The 16854-nt window shown below is 47.5% G+C and overlaps 1 protein-coding gene across 2 annotated transcripts in view; it reads left to right on the top strand.

The window, feature by feature from the left end:
* Positions 1-1804: 1804 nt before the first annotated feature.
* Positions 1805-16854, top strand: part of AMOTL1 (angiomotin like 1) — an 81924-nt gene continuing 66874 nt past the window's right edge. The window contains exons 1-3 of one of the 2 annotated variants that reach the window (XM_074860249.1): positions 1805-2041; positions 8758-8893; positions 11432-11482. In XM_074860249.1, coding sequence (XP_074716350.1) covers positions 8809-8893; positions 11432-11482 — 136 coding nt within the window. In that variant the 5' untranslated portion in view covers positions 1805-2041; positions 8758-8808. The remainder of the gene's footprint in view (positions 2042-8757; positions 8894-11431; positions 11483-16854) is intronic. The other variant, XM_074860247.1, reaches the window with a different exon arrangement.

Here is a 16854-nt window from a genome sequence, read left to right as displayed (position 1 = left end):
CACATATGTCCATCAGTTGACTTCTGTCCAAGCAAAGTGGTTTCTCAATTGTCTCCACTACACAGTCGATGTTTTGGGGCATCCTCATTCTCAGGGTGTATCCTGGTGCACCAGCACCTCAGGGGCTTGGTGGGAGAGCTTTGACACTGCCAGGGCTGCTCCTGCTGCTTTGCAGCTGTGGTGGGTGAGCCTGAAAGTGAGGATGGCTTGGGACATTCCAGCACAGCCAGGGCTCCTCTCAGCTCCTCACCTGTGCACAGACAGTGGCACAGCCTGAATCTTTCACCACCCCACACAGCAGCTGCCACCACAGCTGGCACCAGTTGGCATCATGCTGGCAGTCCCCAAAATGCCTCTTGCTAAGAGGTGCTTTGTGGTCAGAGCTGAGACATGCCTCTGGAGGAGGTGTGGGTATGGAGGGTCTTTGCGGGTCTTTGCTCCCCTGCTGATGTCTGCTGCTCCTGGACCAGCTGGCTTCCTAAATGCACAGGCAGCCTGCAACCCACCTCATGCCTGGCAGCATCCCAACCTGCTCACGCTGCACCAAGGCGCCAAGGACAGCCAGATACTGTCAGAGGCATTAGGCAATACTGGCCAAAGCTGGAATGGGGTGATAAAACTGAGCCCCAGCTGGAATGAGCAAAGGCTCAAAGGCTGCACAACATGTTTCTCTTTGTCATTCAGTGCACATGGGTGTTTGAAGCTCTCCTGGTCCTGGGAATGGGAGCTGTTTGCCTCCCAGGTATGAGGTTTTCTGTCTAACCTGGTGGCTGGAAGTCCTTCACAGCTGAGCTCATCATTTTGAAATCTCCTCCTGAGTACTCTAAGCTGTCAAGAGAGATGATGGATGGAGCTGGTCTTTTGGGAGATGGAGCAAAAACTAAGACCCGTTCACATCTGCCTCAAGTGCGTGGACTGCCTGTGCTCAAGTCAGCTTGCTGTTGTCATGCACAAATTAGAGCTTCACTTCTGAGATGTCCTTGTTATAAGTCATCTGGGAAAACTGGCAACTCTGAAATTCAAACATTGCAGGGTGTGAACATCTGCTGGAGCCATTTGCTCCATGGTAAACCCATATTCTTCCTTGCAAGAGGATGGTGTAATCAAGGCCCCCTTCACTATTTGATCTCCATTCTCAGCCTTGTCTCCTCCCTTATGCTTGGTACAAGGGGCTTTTCTGGGAAGCTCATGTACATGGTATCCCATTCTCTCATGGTATCTATTCCTCTTCTGAGACTGCCTGAGATGGCATTTGATCATGGCAGGAATCCCTTTCTGTCACCTTTCCCCAGGTGCTTCTGACTCAACGGAAAACCCAGGAAGACACCCACCATCCTTATCAAGATATAACTAGCCCAGACACTGCTGCATCATATCATTTTTTCAGCCTGTATCACTGATGACTCAGCCTTCATTAACAGAAGTTAACAGAGACTATTTCACCCTACCTTTCCTCCTGGCCAGATGTAACCCACTGAGCTTCAGATCAGCTCTTCCAGCGCTGTGGCTGCTTTTGAGACTGTGCTGCTCCTTCTCTTCAGCACTCCTCACACGTGCTGCTGCAAACTGCAGAGGAAGGCAGGACTGTAAGTGACAGCCCAGCATCTCTGCTAGCTTTGACGTTTGGGACACATGAATTAGCAAAGCCTCTGTTCAAGGTGATCTCCTTGCAGGGCTACTGCCAACCGTCGAGGGATTTACATGGCCAGTTGATTTCTTTTTTCTTCTGCTGTGCTTCTGCAGGTTACTTTCCCAAAGATAATTATATGACTCAGGAAGACAAACGCATACCTTGCATACTTGCGGGAACCATAATGCTGATAGGTGGTGTAGAGCATTTTGAAGCTCTTTGAACACACAAGAGCAGCTGAATTCCGGTGACTTACCTACCCAAACCGAAGCAAGTCCAGGCAACGGCTGCATAGTTTTCGTGGAGCCCTTACCCAACAGAGGACAAACGTCTCCACAAGAAAGCTTTGGTCTTGCAGCACTGAGGCACGAACGCTTTTTGTCACCAGAGAAATCACAGGTGTTTTGTCAGGTAAGATTTACCATTTCTATTTTACTGATTTTTGAAAGATCTTGTCCAAACTGAGGCTGTAATGGTTACATTTTCTACTATGAATGCAAAAAAAAAAAAAAAAAAGGCAGTTGTGTGCTTTCTGAGAGGTCACGGGAACAGCACAGAGAAATTATCCTCTCTTAATAGATAAGTGATTCTTGTGGCTAAAATAACGTGGCAGCTAATTGCCTGTGAAGATAACTGGCAGAAATGAGGTGTGGTGGTGTTTGGTATCGCTAGTTTAGCACAGACAGCTCTGCAAAAGACGCAAAGGGAGACACAGGCTCTGCTTCAAGAGCTTTAACATTTGAATCATTGAGTTGCTAATCAATTTGCTGATTTTGGAAGAAAACCAGAGAAAGTAAGAAAGAGAAATTTTATTCCACTTGGTAACTTGGAGAACCTTACAGGTCTTAAAAACCACCCCAGATCTGGGATGACACGCTCACCCAGCATCTCCTGTACCTTGTCATCAGGGTGGTGTTCCTGGAGCGTTGCGAGGTGGCTCCTGGTGTCCTGCCTTGCCTACGGGATGGCTGGGACAGTCTTGTGAGCTCCTTTGGGACTGTTTGTGGGGGCACCCTTGCTCAAGAGTGAGAGTAAGATCTTGGCTGAAACTGAAGCTAGTATTTTCAAAGCTTTTCAAGCTTTTGTTCTGGTTCCTGGTTATCTGCGTCAATGTGTGTCCCTAGCTAGGGATGAGCTTTTCAAATGAAATCATGACAAGTAAATAGGGATGTATTTATTGATTTGCCTCCTACCTTTATATCCAAAGGGATATAGAGGATATAGAGGAGCTTCTAGTGCCTGGGCCATCAGTGCGGGTGACCTGAAACTACCCACCTGTCAATATCTCCCCTGAGATCAGACCGGGACAGGTTGTCCAAAAGGGCTTTGTCATACAGAGGGCTTATCAGAAATGCCTGGGGGTCCCTAAGCAATGCTGGGAGCCTGTCCCTGAGTCCCTTTCTGCTCTGGCCATCCTCACAGCCCTGAACCAAAGCAGGGAGATGGAAGCTGCGCTTTTGGGAAGGCTCTCTTTGGAGGAGATCGTGTGTTTCCTGTCTCCTGAATGTTTTTGTTCACTGGGGCAAGGGGAGCAATACAACTTGCAGCTTGTCCTGACATGTACCTGCTGTGTGTAAACCCACAGCTTTTATAAAAAGGGCTCCTGTCCTGGGGACTGTGGAGCCTTCAAGTGCTTCTTGGCTCTGGGCTTTTCCTTCAGCTGTCGTAAGATCAGATTAATGATGTATTAGTTCAAGATAACTGCCATGAGATCATGTAATTAACTTGTGATCATGCTCTGTGCCAGCTGGCTGAAACTTGCCGCTTTTAAAAAAACCTTTTCCAGACCAGCTACAAATAGAGCTTTTTGAATGATCCATTAATAAATAGCTCATTTGTCACCTTTTGGGCTAATTAAGGGAGAGCACATCCAAGGCAGTAAAGAACAGCAGTGGGTGATTAAAGGCAGCCATCAGGCTGAGCTCTGCCGTATGGGGGAAGCAGTTTATTGCCTTGTGCCCTTCGCTGTGGCCATTGTGCTCCCAGTTACACAGGTTTGCAATGTCCCTCTCCAAGACCTGATCCTGCCCTGCTCAGCTCCATAAGGCTTGGTCAGACCTTCTCATTCCTGCTCGTGTTGCCCTTGGGCAGATGAATAGCTGCAGAGAGGTGGGTGCAGAAAGGCAACGCCTTCGCAGGGCAAAGATACCTGCCCAAGAGCAGCTGCTGCTTGCCCAAGCGATGTGACTTCACTTCAGCACTGCTCCCACATTTGGCATACGTGGCCTTTTTGACACATAAAAGTTTTGCTCCAAGCAAAACTGAGGGTCAGGGGATACTTTAACTTCTCTGTATTCATTAGGAGTGGGAAGAATCTGGGTTACTGTGTAGGCACCATAAGGATGTATATACCATTTTGCTGAACACTGTGCTGGAACAGGCACCATAAGGTTGTATATACCATTTTGGTGAGCGTGGGATGGACTTTTCCAGCCAATGCCTGACGAGAGGAAGGCTGTGCTGCTACCCCAGTATTTCTGCAGGACACTGGGAAACATCCCAGGGAAAGGGATCATCTGTCTTGTAGCATTTAATCCCATGTGTGGCTGCTGCAAGACTGCCACCCAAGACCTCCTACAGTCTGCCTGAGCTCTCTCCCTCTTCTCCAGCTGGACCAAGCTCCCTTCTTCAGTCCCTGCTTCTTGCCTCAGCTTCAGTCCTGCCTTGGCTGCCCACCTCATCCCTTTGGCATGGCGAATATCTGTCCCAAACCCCACAAATTGCTTGGAGGCACAGGTTAAGGTCAGTGCCCTCTCTTGCTGGAAAACACACTATCAACGGCCGGTCCCCACTGTAGGGTTTGCAATATGAGTGGAAACAGAGATTTCTCTCTCCTGTCCCACCCTCCCTCACCAAACTGATACCCAACTCCACTCTCCTCATTGTCCTCCCTGCTGCCCATCTAGCAGACCTCCCATGGCTGGTGGCCATGTTAACTGTTGTGTAGCCCTTCCTCTTGCCCCAGTCCCTGCTGATGCTCACTCCCCCTTTACACCGGGCTGTGACATGCTGGTGGTGACTCTGCAGTCACCTGCCCTGGCCTGGTCACCACGCCCTGTGATGGCGTGGCTTGGGGCTCCTCTACTGCCCAAGAACCAGCTGTGTGCACCTCACACTGCCTGACTTCCCCAGGCTAGATTCTGCTCAGAAGGGTTCACACATGAGCTCTTCTTAGGTGCTACAGGGGGTTGGAAAGGTTTTTCATCTAAACAAAGAAATCATAAGAGCAAATGTGCTGCTTTGGAGGCTCAGATCAGCAAGATGGTGTGTGGTTATCACCAGCTCCAGGTGATCACCATCCCTAGCAATGCCTGGCTCAGACTGGACTAAGCATCTCACAAAATTATGCCCTCCTTCATTCCTTGTGGAGGAGAGAAGTAGATGAGTCTGCGTCTTCTGGAAGATGCTACTGATTTTTACACCTGATCAAGTAGGTGGATGGAGCTAGAGCTCTGAAGTTGAATCGTATGCAAGGAGATATGATAGCTCAGAGAAATGGGACATCCTTCATACATGACTGCATCTCTGCTCAGCAGTGCATGGTTTTGGTGAGCCATGTGAATGGAGGCAATTTTGAGGGCAGTGCTAGGGCAAATGCTGCTGGCTTCTTCTTGTCCTCCAGATCAAGGCCCTGTGTGCTAGAGCATTTAGAGCTTGACGCTTTAATCTCTTGTCTGTCTGGGTTAGTCTCGGGTCATTAACTTTTATTTTCCTGATGTTCTGGCTGTGTCAATTCTGCAGTTTATGGTACTAAAAAAAACCCCTGTGCAGCTGCTGAGTGTCCAGAGAGGCTGCATGGCAGACTGTCTTAAACTGGAAATGCTCCAGAAGAGGAGCTTAACTGGGGCTTGTCCTCCGACAGTCACTTCTTACAGATTAAAGAGGTTGTAAAATATTGCTGAAATGGTCATTCCAATATTACCCTATTATATTCTGTAGTTTGGAAAAGATTTGCAGTTTAGGTTGAAAATGGACAGTGGTTTGTGATCCTTGTGGGTGTTAGGTATAGTGAAAGCTGTGAAGTGAAATGAGTCTTAATTCATTCATGCCCTACTATTTTTTAATGCTGTATCAGGGTATGTATGACATAGAGCAGGAATGTGAGTCAAGTCTTTTCTCATCTCATTTTTTCTTAGAGGACTGGTGGAAGCTGTAGGTGTGTAAAATGAGCTCCCCCTGACCTAAGTGAAGACTGGACACAGGATCTGAGTGCAGGCACTTTGGAAAATCGGACATTTGATTTGTTTCCTCCTTAAAAGGTGGAGGTAATAGGTGTTGACTATTGACTGCAACAAGGCTGAGTGCTTCAAGCAGCTGGAGCATAAATCCCAGCCTCGTGAGACACCAGGCTGAGCAGCAATGCCTCTTTCTTCAGCTTTGCATTTTAGTGAGAAGTCTATTGCATGAATGTTAATGCAGCCAGTGGGCCCTGGTCCGTGTTCGCACCCATCCCTTTCCCTCCTGTCCCATCCTGCTGGGTGGCAGCAGTGGAGAGTGGGCACAACGGATGCTCTGTGGTGAGACAGGGACCACAAACCCATCCCTGATCCTGTGATGCTGGCCATGAGGACCTGACACCACCAGCCTCTGCTGGCACCAGGCTCTGCTGTGAAGGGAATGGGTGGTTGCCCCAAAGCTACAGCAATGACTGAGGTTCATGATCTTTTAGGTGTTTCTCATTGCTGGTATTATTGTCCCCAATAAATTTTGTCCTCTGTTTTCTCTAATGTTGGTTGGACTTTCTGTATTGATAAAGTCAGAAGTTTTAAATTTGCAATTAAACTTCTGTGTGATGGGAGCTCAGGACTCGTGTCTATACGATTTCATGTGTATATGATTCTGAGCAGAGTGGGACAGTGGGCAAAGAGCTGAGGTCTGGAGGTTTGCTTTTTCCTTCTTTCAGAGAAATGAGTGAATATGGAAAAGCCATTTTATCTTCTACATTATATTGATAAATTGCCCTTTCGTTCTTTCTCTCGTATACTTTTATTGAACTCGCAGACAAACCTCTCCCTTGGCAGGTGGAAAGAAGAAATTGCCAGTAGTACACATTGACAAGATGCCTTTCAGTAGTGGAGCTGTACAAATAATAGGTTTTTCATTTCAGTGGCTGAACAGAAAAATTGAAAATACTTTTGTTTTGGGTCACCCCCTAAAGGAGAATGTTTTGTTTCTTCTTTGATTTCTTTTCATAAGCAGTGCATGAGACATTCTGGTTTAAGATTACTTAGTGCTTTTCATAACTTAAAAAAAGAAAATAAAAGAAAAAGCAAACTAGGTCACTTTCAAACCAAAAACATCATTTGAAAGAACAACAAAAAAAGTTTCTTTTTTAAATGTCAAAATGTAGCCTTTCAGCTTTTCTGAGAACTTTTTTCTTCTCTTTCAGCTAAAACTAATTACATATTCAACCCAAATTTGCCCAGAGTCTCAGTACCTCTTAATTGCACTTCAGGTGAATTTGCTACATCAGAAAAACTCCAGTCAAGCTCCATCTGCACATGGCAGTGACCTGTCCTGTTTGCTGCTCAGCAAACAGATGTGCATAAGTATTTAATTCTACTTAATTAAGGTGTTGAGCAAGAGACTGTGTGAAATGACCTCTCGCAAGTCTGTCCAGCCAGGGAAGCACCAGTGCAGCCATGATTCACCCTGGTGAGACCCAGCAGTGCACTGGGGAAGGGGCTTGGGCTGTGCTTTGCCAGGAGCCACTGGGGTGATATGGCAGTGTGAAGCTGCTGCCCCTTCCTGCAGCCCCCCCAGGTCCTGCATCTCCCCCGATGGGATGGTGGCTGGAAGGTACCAGTGCTTGCAAAGTGCAGTGGTGTGGCTTGGCCATGCTTCATTTTCCTGTGGAGACAGGGCCCATCCATCTCTTTCTTTGCCTGGTTTCCTAAGGAAATGTTGCTGGTGTGGTAGTGTCCCTCCATCACTACATGCCCATCCCTCCCAGAAGCATCCTGAATTAGGGTCCTGGTGGCATTAAATTACAACATATTCCTACAAACAATGATGATGAAAATCAGAGGCTGATAGAGATGCATAGCTGCCAGAGTGGTGGGTCTCAGGGGACTCACCTCTCCATGAAACCAGTTCCACTGATGCCATCTGGGGTCCGAGTTTGCCTCAAACAGTGTTAAGGAAAGTCCCTGTGGTCACCTCCTCTTCAGCATCTTCCCACAAAGGCAAAAAACCCTTCTGCAGTAACTTTTTGTTGCATCCCAACACTTTCATTAGTTTCCTTGATAAATTAGAGGTTGTTGATGCTGGAAGGACTTTATTCCCTCCCGAATCCATGTAATCCTGAAAATTTAGGCATGCATGAAATGTCGCTGTGTGCCTACCCCACCAGAGGTCAACAGGTCCAAGGGGTCAGGGAGGGAAAATATCTCCACATATCTCCATGGACTTCCAGCTGCAGCAAACATGTAGGTAGCACCAAATGGCTGATAGTCAGGAAAGTAATTCGGTGTCTACACCAGAAAGGGACTTTTTGGGGTCAAGAGCTCCAGCTTTAACTGTTCAGTAATCTCCATCCTTCCCTGGTGGCTCACAGCCATCGCTCCAGGGCCAGGACAGTTGTGAGAGCCAAGCGGCCAGTGGTAGCATCAGCTTGTAATGTGTAACTGATAACTCCCAGCCTGTAACCCCTGTCCATGGAGGGGCTGGGACATGGGAGCAAGGGCCAGCACCCCTGTCACTCCCCTCACCCACCAGGACCCCATAGCAGTCAGGCTGGGCAAGTAAAGCCAAGACATACATTCCTGATGGATGCACTCGTGGCACATCACCCCACTCAGAACTAAAAGCCCATCCCTGAAAATATTGTGAAGGATTAGGAATTTCTAAGCATTGCTCAGACTGACAACAGAAAATGGAAGAGGTCCAGGCTTTTTGACACAGCAGGGAGACTTGTAGATGTGATAAGTTGAGGTTTGGCAGAGTCAGCTACTCCTTGGTTCAATAGTCCCCTGTGAGCCATGCAATTTTTTTTCTCATTTTTTTTTAATTTTCCCTTTTTCCTGAAATACTGGCAGACATTTTCCTTTGCTGAGGTAAGCTTCTCAGCAGCTGGCCATGGTGCGGCCCATGACAGGCACTCAGAGTATCTTCTGGTTATTCCCCAGAGAGAGCGGCAGGAGTCATTGCAAGCAGATCTTTGATGCTGCTGATCAGAGATGGACCCTGGTGAAAACTGGAAGCTGGATGAAACCAACTGGTTGTCTCATGGTGGGATCCATCCCTTTGCCAGTGTGAAAGGAGGTAGGACATGATTGCTGGTTTTTAATCCACCCAGTGAACATGCTGGGAGCCTTCCCGATGTGCTGCTGCCCTTCACCGTGCTTGCAGTGGTCCCAGGGGTTTTGCTGGGCTACGTCCAGAGCAAGGCAGTACTCAGTATGAAGGTGGGAAAGGTCTGATCCAAGCTGCAGTGTCTTGTGAGGAGCTGGTACACTGACACAAGCACTAGATCTGTGGTTTTTCTTCCTTCTCTGGAGTGGCCTTTGGCTAAAAAAAACCCCCGACACCCACCTTTTGGCAAGTTAATATGCCACTTGTGCTAGATGTGACCACCCTCATTCTCCACAAGCAGGACTCCACAGATGACAGTGGTTGAGGAGGAGTGACGAGGAGGCCTAGTAAAATACTCCCTTCTCTCTTCATTCATATTTGCATGGGACAATTGAGGATGGCTCCAGGGAGACACGCTGTCCCAGCAGGGATAGGAGGGCCGAGGGCTGCCCCAGCTGGGGCTCCCTATGCAGAACCATTCAAGGTTTCAGCCCACCTTAGCATGACACTAGACCTGCCAGCCCAAGGCTGGGGTCCGTCACTCTGAAGAAATTGCCAGTCTCAGGAAAGCACCCAGGGCAGATGCAATGGGAAATAGCCAGCAGAACTATTTCCTCTATTGATTCATATCTACCTAATTGCCAGACAGCTGCTGTAATTTGCTTTTTCATCCCCATTCAAACACTTGGCAGAAGAAGCCACATGTGTTCCCTGCTCAGTCCCAGCTCATCTTTGTCACTGGAGCTTGCCCCTCCTTGGGCAAAGCTCCTTTGGCTGGGACGCACTGTGCTCCAGACTAAAACCAAAACAAACCCACAGCCTTCCAGATGACAACACCTTGGGAACGGAAACATTTTGCTTTGGTGAAATGCTTCGCTTATCTCCATCTGTTTCCCTCGGCTTCCCGCTGATAGCCCAGATGCCTGGGGAAGGGGAAAGGGACAGTCTGAGACACAGCATCGCCTCCTTTTCCGTGAGAGCTGAATTAGATAAGTGGGTTTGTGCTTTTGAACCCAGCAGCCCTGGGTTCAATCCTCCCAGCCAGGCACCACTGGGTGGCATCCTTATGATAGCACATCTGCTGCTTCTGCACGTACCCAGCCCCGGGTGGCTCCAAGGGACCAGCACAGGGATGTCTGCGGCAGTCCATCAGTTTTCCCCATTAGAACAATCTCTTCTTCTGTTATTTTTTAAAATCTTCACCATGTGCATGGTCTGTGCTACTGTTTATAGCTGTAGTAGTCAAATGCCTGTTGAGTTCAGGATCCCACTGTGCTTGGGTCTGTAAAGCAGAGGAGGGCAGAGCCACTGCCATCAGGAGTTTATAAAAATCCAAAACAGTTAAATGTAGATATGTACTGGCTTTTGGTTTTGTATGCAGCCCATCTCTATCCTAAACTAGTGGCTCACAGCTTTTTCTAACTGATGGGCCATTTTATAGTGGGGAGCAAGATCTCTTAGAAATGTCACAAGTATGGATTATGCTATAGTGTCATGCACCTGCCCTTCTTAAACATCCTCTTTGAACGCCCTAGGAACAGTCCACAGATTCCAGACCAAAATGTTTTTTAGTCTCACTCATGCATTGAACAAATGCCATGAACCTGAAAGAAAAAAAAAACAAACCACCAAAAAATGAGAGAAAAAAAGCCCACCTCTGCATTTTTTTTAATTGCACTGAGTTTTTGCAATTTAGCAGCATTTTGACATTGCAAGGAATGTTTGAAAATAATGAAATCCCCACCAACTCCAAGGCACAAATGGCATTTAATGCTTGGCCACATGCTCCTATGTGGCTGCAGGTCCTTCTGGCAGTGAGGGATCCCTGTGCACTGTGGTCTGCAGCTGGGAGCAGAAAGGATGGGTGGGCTTGTGGTGGGATTGGGCTTGGGATCCAAAATAATATCCCATGAGCTTTTGGTGAGAGATGCCACCAGCTCAGGAGTTTCCAGAGCTCACGGTCTAAGCTGCCACAGGCACTGAGTTACAGCAATATTATTATCAGATGACTCAAGGGTTTGCTCAGCCTCTGAAAAATCCCAGCTGGAGCATTTTCCTGCTCCCGCTGGTTAAACCTACCCCAGTTGTCATTGTTGGAGGAAACCGTAGCATGCACGAAAACTTTGCTGCAGGCAGGATACTCCTGGCCCTGCCCTGAGACCTGGCTGAGCCAGGGGAAGGGAGCAGAGAGACATGGCATGGCTGAAAAGGGAAGCACGGCCAGGGGATCCCAGTGTGGGCAGATACAGGGCGGCAGAGCTCTTGCTCTTCAGTGATGCTGGAGGGGGATAGGAGTTTATCCTGACAAGTCTCCATCTTGAGCTGACTCCAAGGTTTTTCAGTAACAGCTGGATTAAAAGAAACACACATATAAAGGCTGTCGGGGTGAACTGGAAGCAAGCTGAGCAGGGGCTTATCTGCAGTGTGATTAAAACAGTGTTGTCACCCCAGCTCTCCACACCTCCCTCTCCAGCTGACCTTTCCAAGCATTTCTTCTTCTTCCCTCAGACAATGAGCTCTCCGAAGGTGCCCCAGCCCTCTTTGCTCTGGATCAGCTGGGTAAGTCCATGCGTGATACATTTTCCTCTTCCTTTTTTCATATTTAGAGTAATTAGGAGATGACTTAAAACACAGGGCAGCTGCTGAATGCTTTCCACTGCATAAATTCATCATCACCCGTGCCTCCTTTCTGTGTTGCTTTTGAATGCCATTCATCAGAGGGTTGGTACAGCTCAATGCTAGATGTGTTTAGTACTTTCTGTGTTAAATTGATGCAGATTTTTTTTTCCCTTGGAGACAAGCTCTCACCTTTCTGGTGCAGAGCACTCTCAGATGCTGCTGCTTCTTGGCTGCAGGTTCGAGATTTAGCCACAGCTGGCACTGGACTTTCTGGTGCCTTGCAACTCAGTGAAGGGTTTTTTTCCCCCCAGGAGCAGAAGTAGAGGTGTAGAAAGTGAGAATGAAGAGTAAGACACCCAGGGAGAAAACAACCTCAAATGGGCATGGGAAGCTGAAGGCTTCATAGGCTGAATAGGAGAAGCCCTATCTGTCAGTGATCTCCCTTTAATCACAGGGCCAAAGTCAAAAAATATGTGTTGCTCAGGAGGAGTTAGAGGTGCGTAAGGTGAGGACCTGAACTGCAAGCTGGGAAGCTTCTGCTGGATGTCTGATATGCAGGGGAAGGGTGAAATCAAACCTCCAGCCCCACCTGAGAAAATGGGTGAAAGCTGGAGATGGAGCATGCTGGAAAGTGGAAATTAGATGTGTTGGGAGAGATGCCAGGCTCTGGTCTGTGCACCTTGTCTTGCTCTTCAGCAGCATGGTGGGACCACCCGCACACACTGTAATGCCCATCACCTTACATGACCAAGCACTGGCCCTTCCTCCCAAGGAAAAGACACCCTACTCTTCACTTTCAGGGCAATTAATTCTCCATCTTTGGAGATAACTCAAAAGTTGTCTGGACTTGGTTCTGGGTGACCAGCTCTAGGTGGCCTTGCTTGAGCAGAGGGATTGGACCAGATGACCTCCAGAGGTCCCTGCCAACCTCAAACAGTCTGTGGTTCTGCAACTTCCCCGCTGCTCTGGAAACCCACCTTATCCCCAGTAAAGATGCTCTGCATGCACACACCAGGCTGCTCACCACGTGAGGCACTGGTGGAAACTGCAGGAGCCAGAATGGTGATTTTTGTCATGTGTAATTATCTCTGCTTCTAAGAGCCAGGTTCTTGAAAAAATTCCTATAAATACAAAAATGTTTATAAACCGTATGGTCTCTCTGGTGCTAGAAGGGGTGGTGGGGCTGGCAGTTGTCCTCACTGGCAGTCTCATATGCTTGATGGTATTTTAAAGGAGCCCTTGTGAGCTCTCTCCACTTGGTGTCAGGATAGAGACTGCTCTGACATGCATTCAACCGGAGGAGTGTCTAACAGGGAATGGGAATAAGGCCAAAAGCCTTCCCTTGGCTGCCTCATTCATTACCCGATTGCGGTTAAAACAAGTCAAGTAACTTTAAAATGCATTTTCTGTGACACACAGCGTCCACCAGATCCTTTTCTTCTTGATCTTCCTCATTTATTCCTTGAGTGGTGCCTTCCCTCAGTGACACGTGCCCATTTCTCCTAACCTTGGCAAACCCTCCAAGCCTTAGCAAATGTATCCAGTGACAAAGAACAAGCTCCCTCTCACAAATAACAAGATTTGGTTGGTTTTAGTTGATTCACAAAGAAATGCATTAGCAGCTAGACAGATATTTTAGACATGCAAAATAAGGCTTGTAGTGACCCCTGGTCAAGAGGCAGGACCCTGGAAGGGCAGGGATCAGCATTGAAACATGGGACAAACATCTTCCTGGCATCATCCTCGTGTTAATGGGGAAATAGTTTGTGCCATCCAGTGCGATCCGTTGCCTCCTGAGGTAGTGATGGGCATCTCCCAGGGCTTCTGCACAGCCCTGCTCCCAGCTGAGGGGCAGCAGGAGCTTCTCAGACACTGCTTTCCTCTGCACAGCAATATTAGACATCCCTCAGTCTGGAAAAGATTATTCAAACCAGTGCTTGTATCACCTTACATTTCCACTCTGCTTTCCAAACACAGCACAAGACCTGATTGCTCCATCCAAGGTAGACAAGACAGACAAAAAATGTGAGATAGCAGAACAAGTAATGGAAAACTGATCTCTGCTCTTGCCTCCCTCGCAGCTGGTGAGTTTTTAGCTGGATCAGTCTCCTGACCTGAGTCATACGCAGCTGTGTGGTCTGCAGTGCCAGGCAAGTGAGGGGTTAAGAGCAAGCACATGTTGCAGGGGTAGAGGACAAGACCATCCCAGTAGCAGCTCGGATTTATGCTGTGTTTGTGTACCCAGGGTCTGAGAATACCAGGTCAACCCTGGTCAAACCAGCCACCTGGACAGCAGGAGTTATCAGTAAAGGAGCAGAGAATAAAGCAGCATTATAACAACAACATCCTGAGATAAAACATCAATATTATAACATAACATCATCACCATAAAAATCACACAAAGGCAGGTCTGAGCAGGACTTGAGAAGGTCAGCTATGTCTCCCTCCTGCCTGAAGGCAGGGCTAGCACCTCCTGCTCACCCATCACCCCACATGGAGGACCAGCCTGTCCTAGCAGCCTTCCCAGGTAATCCACCCCAGTGTTTCGCTGCACTGGAAGAATTTTCTTGGTGTCTAACTAAACTTCTGTAATTTAAGGCAATTACACATTGTGCTGCCAAAGGCAGGCATAAGCAGGGAAAAGGCCTTCCATGGGTCAGACTGAGAATTTCTTGTTCTCTGTGCTGGGACTGGAGGAGGATCCCAACAGAGGATCGCTGCATCGCATCCTTTCTTCCCTGCTCAAGTCTGCCTTGATCTCTAGTCCTGTGTCTAGCTTTCTGTCAGCTTGTCCCAGTCTGCTGTCAACTACAAATGTAAAAAGCCATGTTTGGATTTTGAGTCATTCGTGGAAATGCTGATCAGTACCAGATTTATGAGAGGCTTTTTGCGTTGTCTCATGCCATGAGTAACTAACCTCCAGGAAAGGTTTTGACCATCCATCTTTTCATACGTTCTTCTAGTCCAGTCCTCTCTTGCTTATAGTGATACCATATGACACAGTATCACAAGTCTTACTTATACACCAACACATACAACATCTGCACCTCCCCCCTCATCTACAAGGTTTATTACCTCATTGCAGAAGATTAGGTGAGTGTGACCAGCTCTGTTCTTGCTGAATCTGCACTAGCTATTACTCATATCCTCCTTTTCTACACATTTGCAAAGCCTTTAGTTGTTCCAGTGCTTCCAAGGATAGAATTAACAGTAACTGGGAAATCACTTCCTGGCTATTTTTTCTCTCCTCATCTTGAAGACTGGCATTCTGCTTGCCATGCCCATCCTTTGGAAACCTCTCTGTAGTCTGCTGCTGTGTAAGTCAGTGCATGGCTCACCTGTACCTTGAGCAGTGAGCACATTTCTGAGGTTCCTTGGAGAAGTACCAGGCAAGGGAAGCAACAGTGACCAAGGGGCACAGCAGCTTCTATGAAAGCAAACACTGCTTTCATAGATGATGTGGAAAAGAGATGCTTGAAGGAGGATATGGTAGAGTACAAGAATTATGAATGGCATAGAAGTGAATAAGTGCAAGAGAGACATGAACATACTGGAGATGTGAAGGGCCATAAGGATGATGAAGGGACTGGAACATTTCTCCTGTGAGGAAAGGTGGAGATAGCTGCGTCTCACGAGCCTGGTTAAGAGAAAGCTCTGGGGGATCTCATCAATGTATATAAATATCTGAAGGAAAGATGCAAAAAGGACAGAGACAGGCTCTTTTCAGTGATGTCCAGGGACAGGACCAGAGGCAGTGGACACAAATTGAAACACAGCAGGTTCCCTCTGAACATCAGGAAATACTTTTTTTACAGTGAGGGTCACTGAGTGCTGGCACAGGTTGCCCAGGGAGGTTGTGGATTCTCTATCCTTGGAGATATTCAAAAGTCATCTGGATGTGGTCCTGGGCAACTGGCTCTAGGAGGCCCTGCTTGAACAGTGGGGTTGGATTAGATGACCTCCAAAGGTCGCTTCCAACCTCAACCAGTCTGTGATTCTGTGAAATAAGGAAAGGCTTAAAACAACCCAAAGGAAGTATGTCTTCACAAAGCACACAATTACATTGTGCAACTTGCTGCCTGTTTTGCTGATTAAGGATACCAATTAAACTCGGACACCAGAATGAAAAGAGCAGGTGTATTTTACTGGTGATAACCAAATAATGTAACAGAGTAATACAGAAAACATGCACTAAGAAAAGGCAGAATAATGCATCTAAAGCAACAAATAGGAAAATACAGGGTAATGCATCAAATCATTACTACATGAGAGAGAGAATAGTGATTAAGAAAGATCCATCACCACTTGCACCCGTTACCATCATCCAGACCCGCAGGCACTGGGGAGCCCCGGTTACAGCGAGGATTTGGAGAGCCTGTCCCGGCAAGTGGGAAGCCCTACGTGGTGCGTCCACCCATAGGTGAGGCTTCCAAAGTTGCTGTGAGCGGGTCCAGCCTTATGTACTAGAGATCGGCAAGCCAGAATAGCTGGCACCTTTGTTTTGAGTGGAAAATTTCTGGTTTCATTCTCCTGTTGGATTCCACCCAAAGCCTGGCCAGGGCTCGGGGTGGGGGAGACCAAGGGAGTTTCTAACAAGGCCAAATACTTGGGTTCTCAGCCTTGAACAAGGCTGCGAAAGGAAAGTTGGATACATTCTCTCAGCATTTCATCCTCACTACTGATTATATTCTGTCTAAGCTGCATCTTTCACTGGTGAGCTTACATACTTTGTTACTGACTACATGCTAAGTGAGCAGCTTCGGCTTGGGGCCTGTTGTTCAGACTTCAGTACTTCAACACTTCAGCACTTTTTACATCAGCATAAGTGGGTTGTTATAACTTAGTACAATACCTACTAGCACAATGGTTATCAGTTATAAAATATACAGGAGTCATCTATAGGTCAACTCTGGCTTGGGCCTGTTGTCCAAGCCTTAGCACTTCACTGCCACAGGATGTCCAGGGTGCCAAAAGTATGAATGGGCTCAAAAAGTGATTAGAAAACATCATGGAAGAAAGGTCTATGAAGGGCTCTCAAATCTGATGATGCAGCTACAACATCTGGCTCAGGAAGGGAAATAGGATCCCATACTAGAGGAAACAGCATTTGTACTTGTACTGTTCCTTTTATTTTCTCTGCAGTCACCTACCAGAGGCCACATCAGAAAGAGGACACCAGGGGCTCTTAAACTTTGGTATACTCCAATGTGGTCCTTCTTGTCTTTCCTTAAGTCCACAGTGACTAACCAGAATTAAAAACCAAACCAAACCCACACCTCCTCTTCCTTTCCTTTCTTCATCTGTCTCTCCTC

This window comes from Strix uralensis, chromosome 2, assembly GCF_047716275.1.
Source record: "Strix uralensis isolate ZFMK-TIS-50842 chromosome 2, bStrUra1, whole genome shotgun sequence".
Taxonomy (NCBI): Eukaryota; Metazoa; Chordata; class Aves; order Strigiformes; family Strigidae; genus Strix; species Strix uralensis.
Note: the sequence above shows the minus strand (reverse complement) of the source record. Positions and strands in the feature narration are given on the sequence as shown.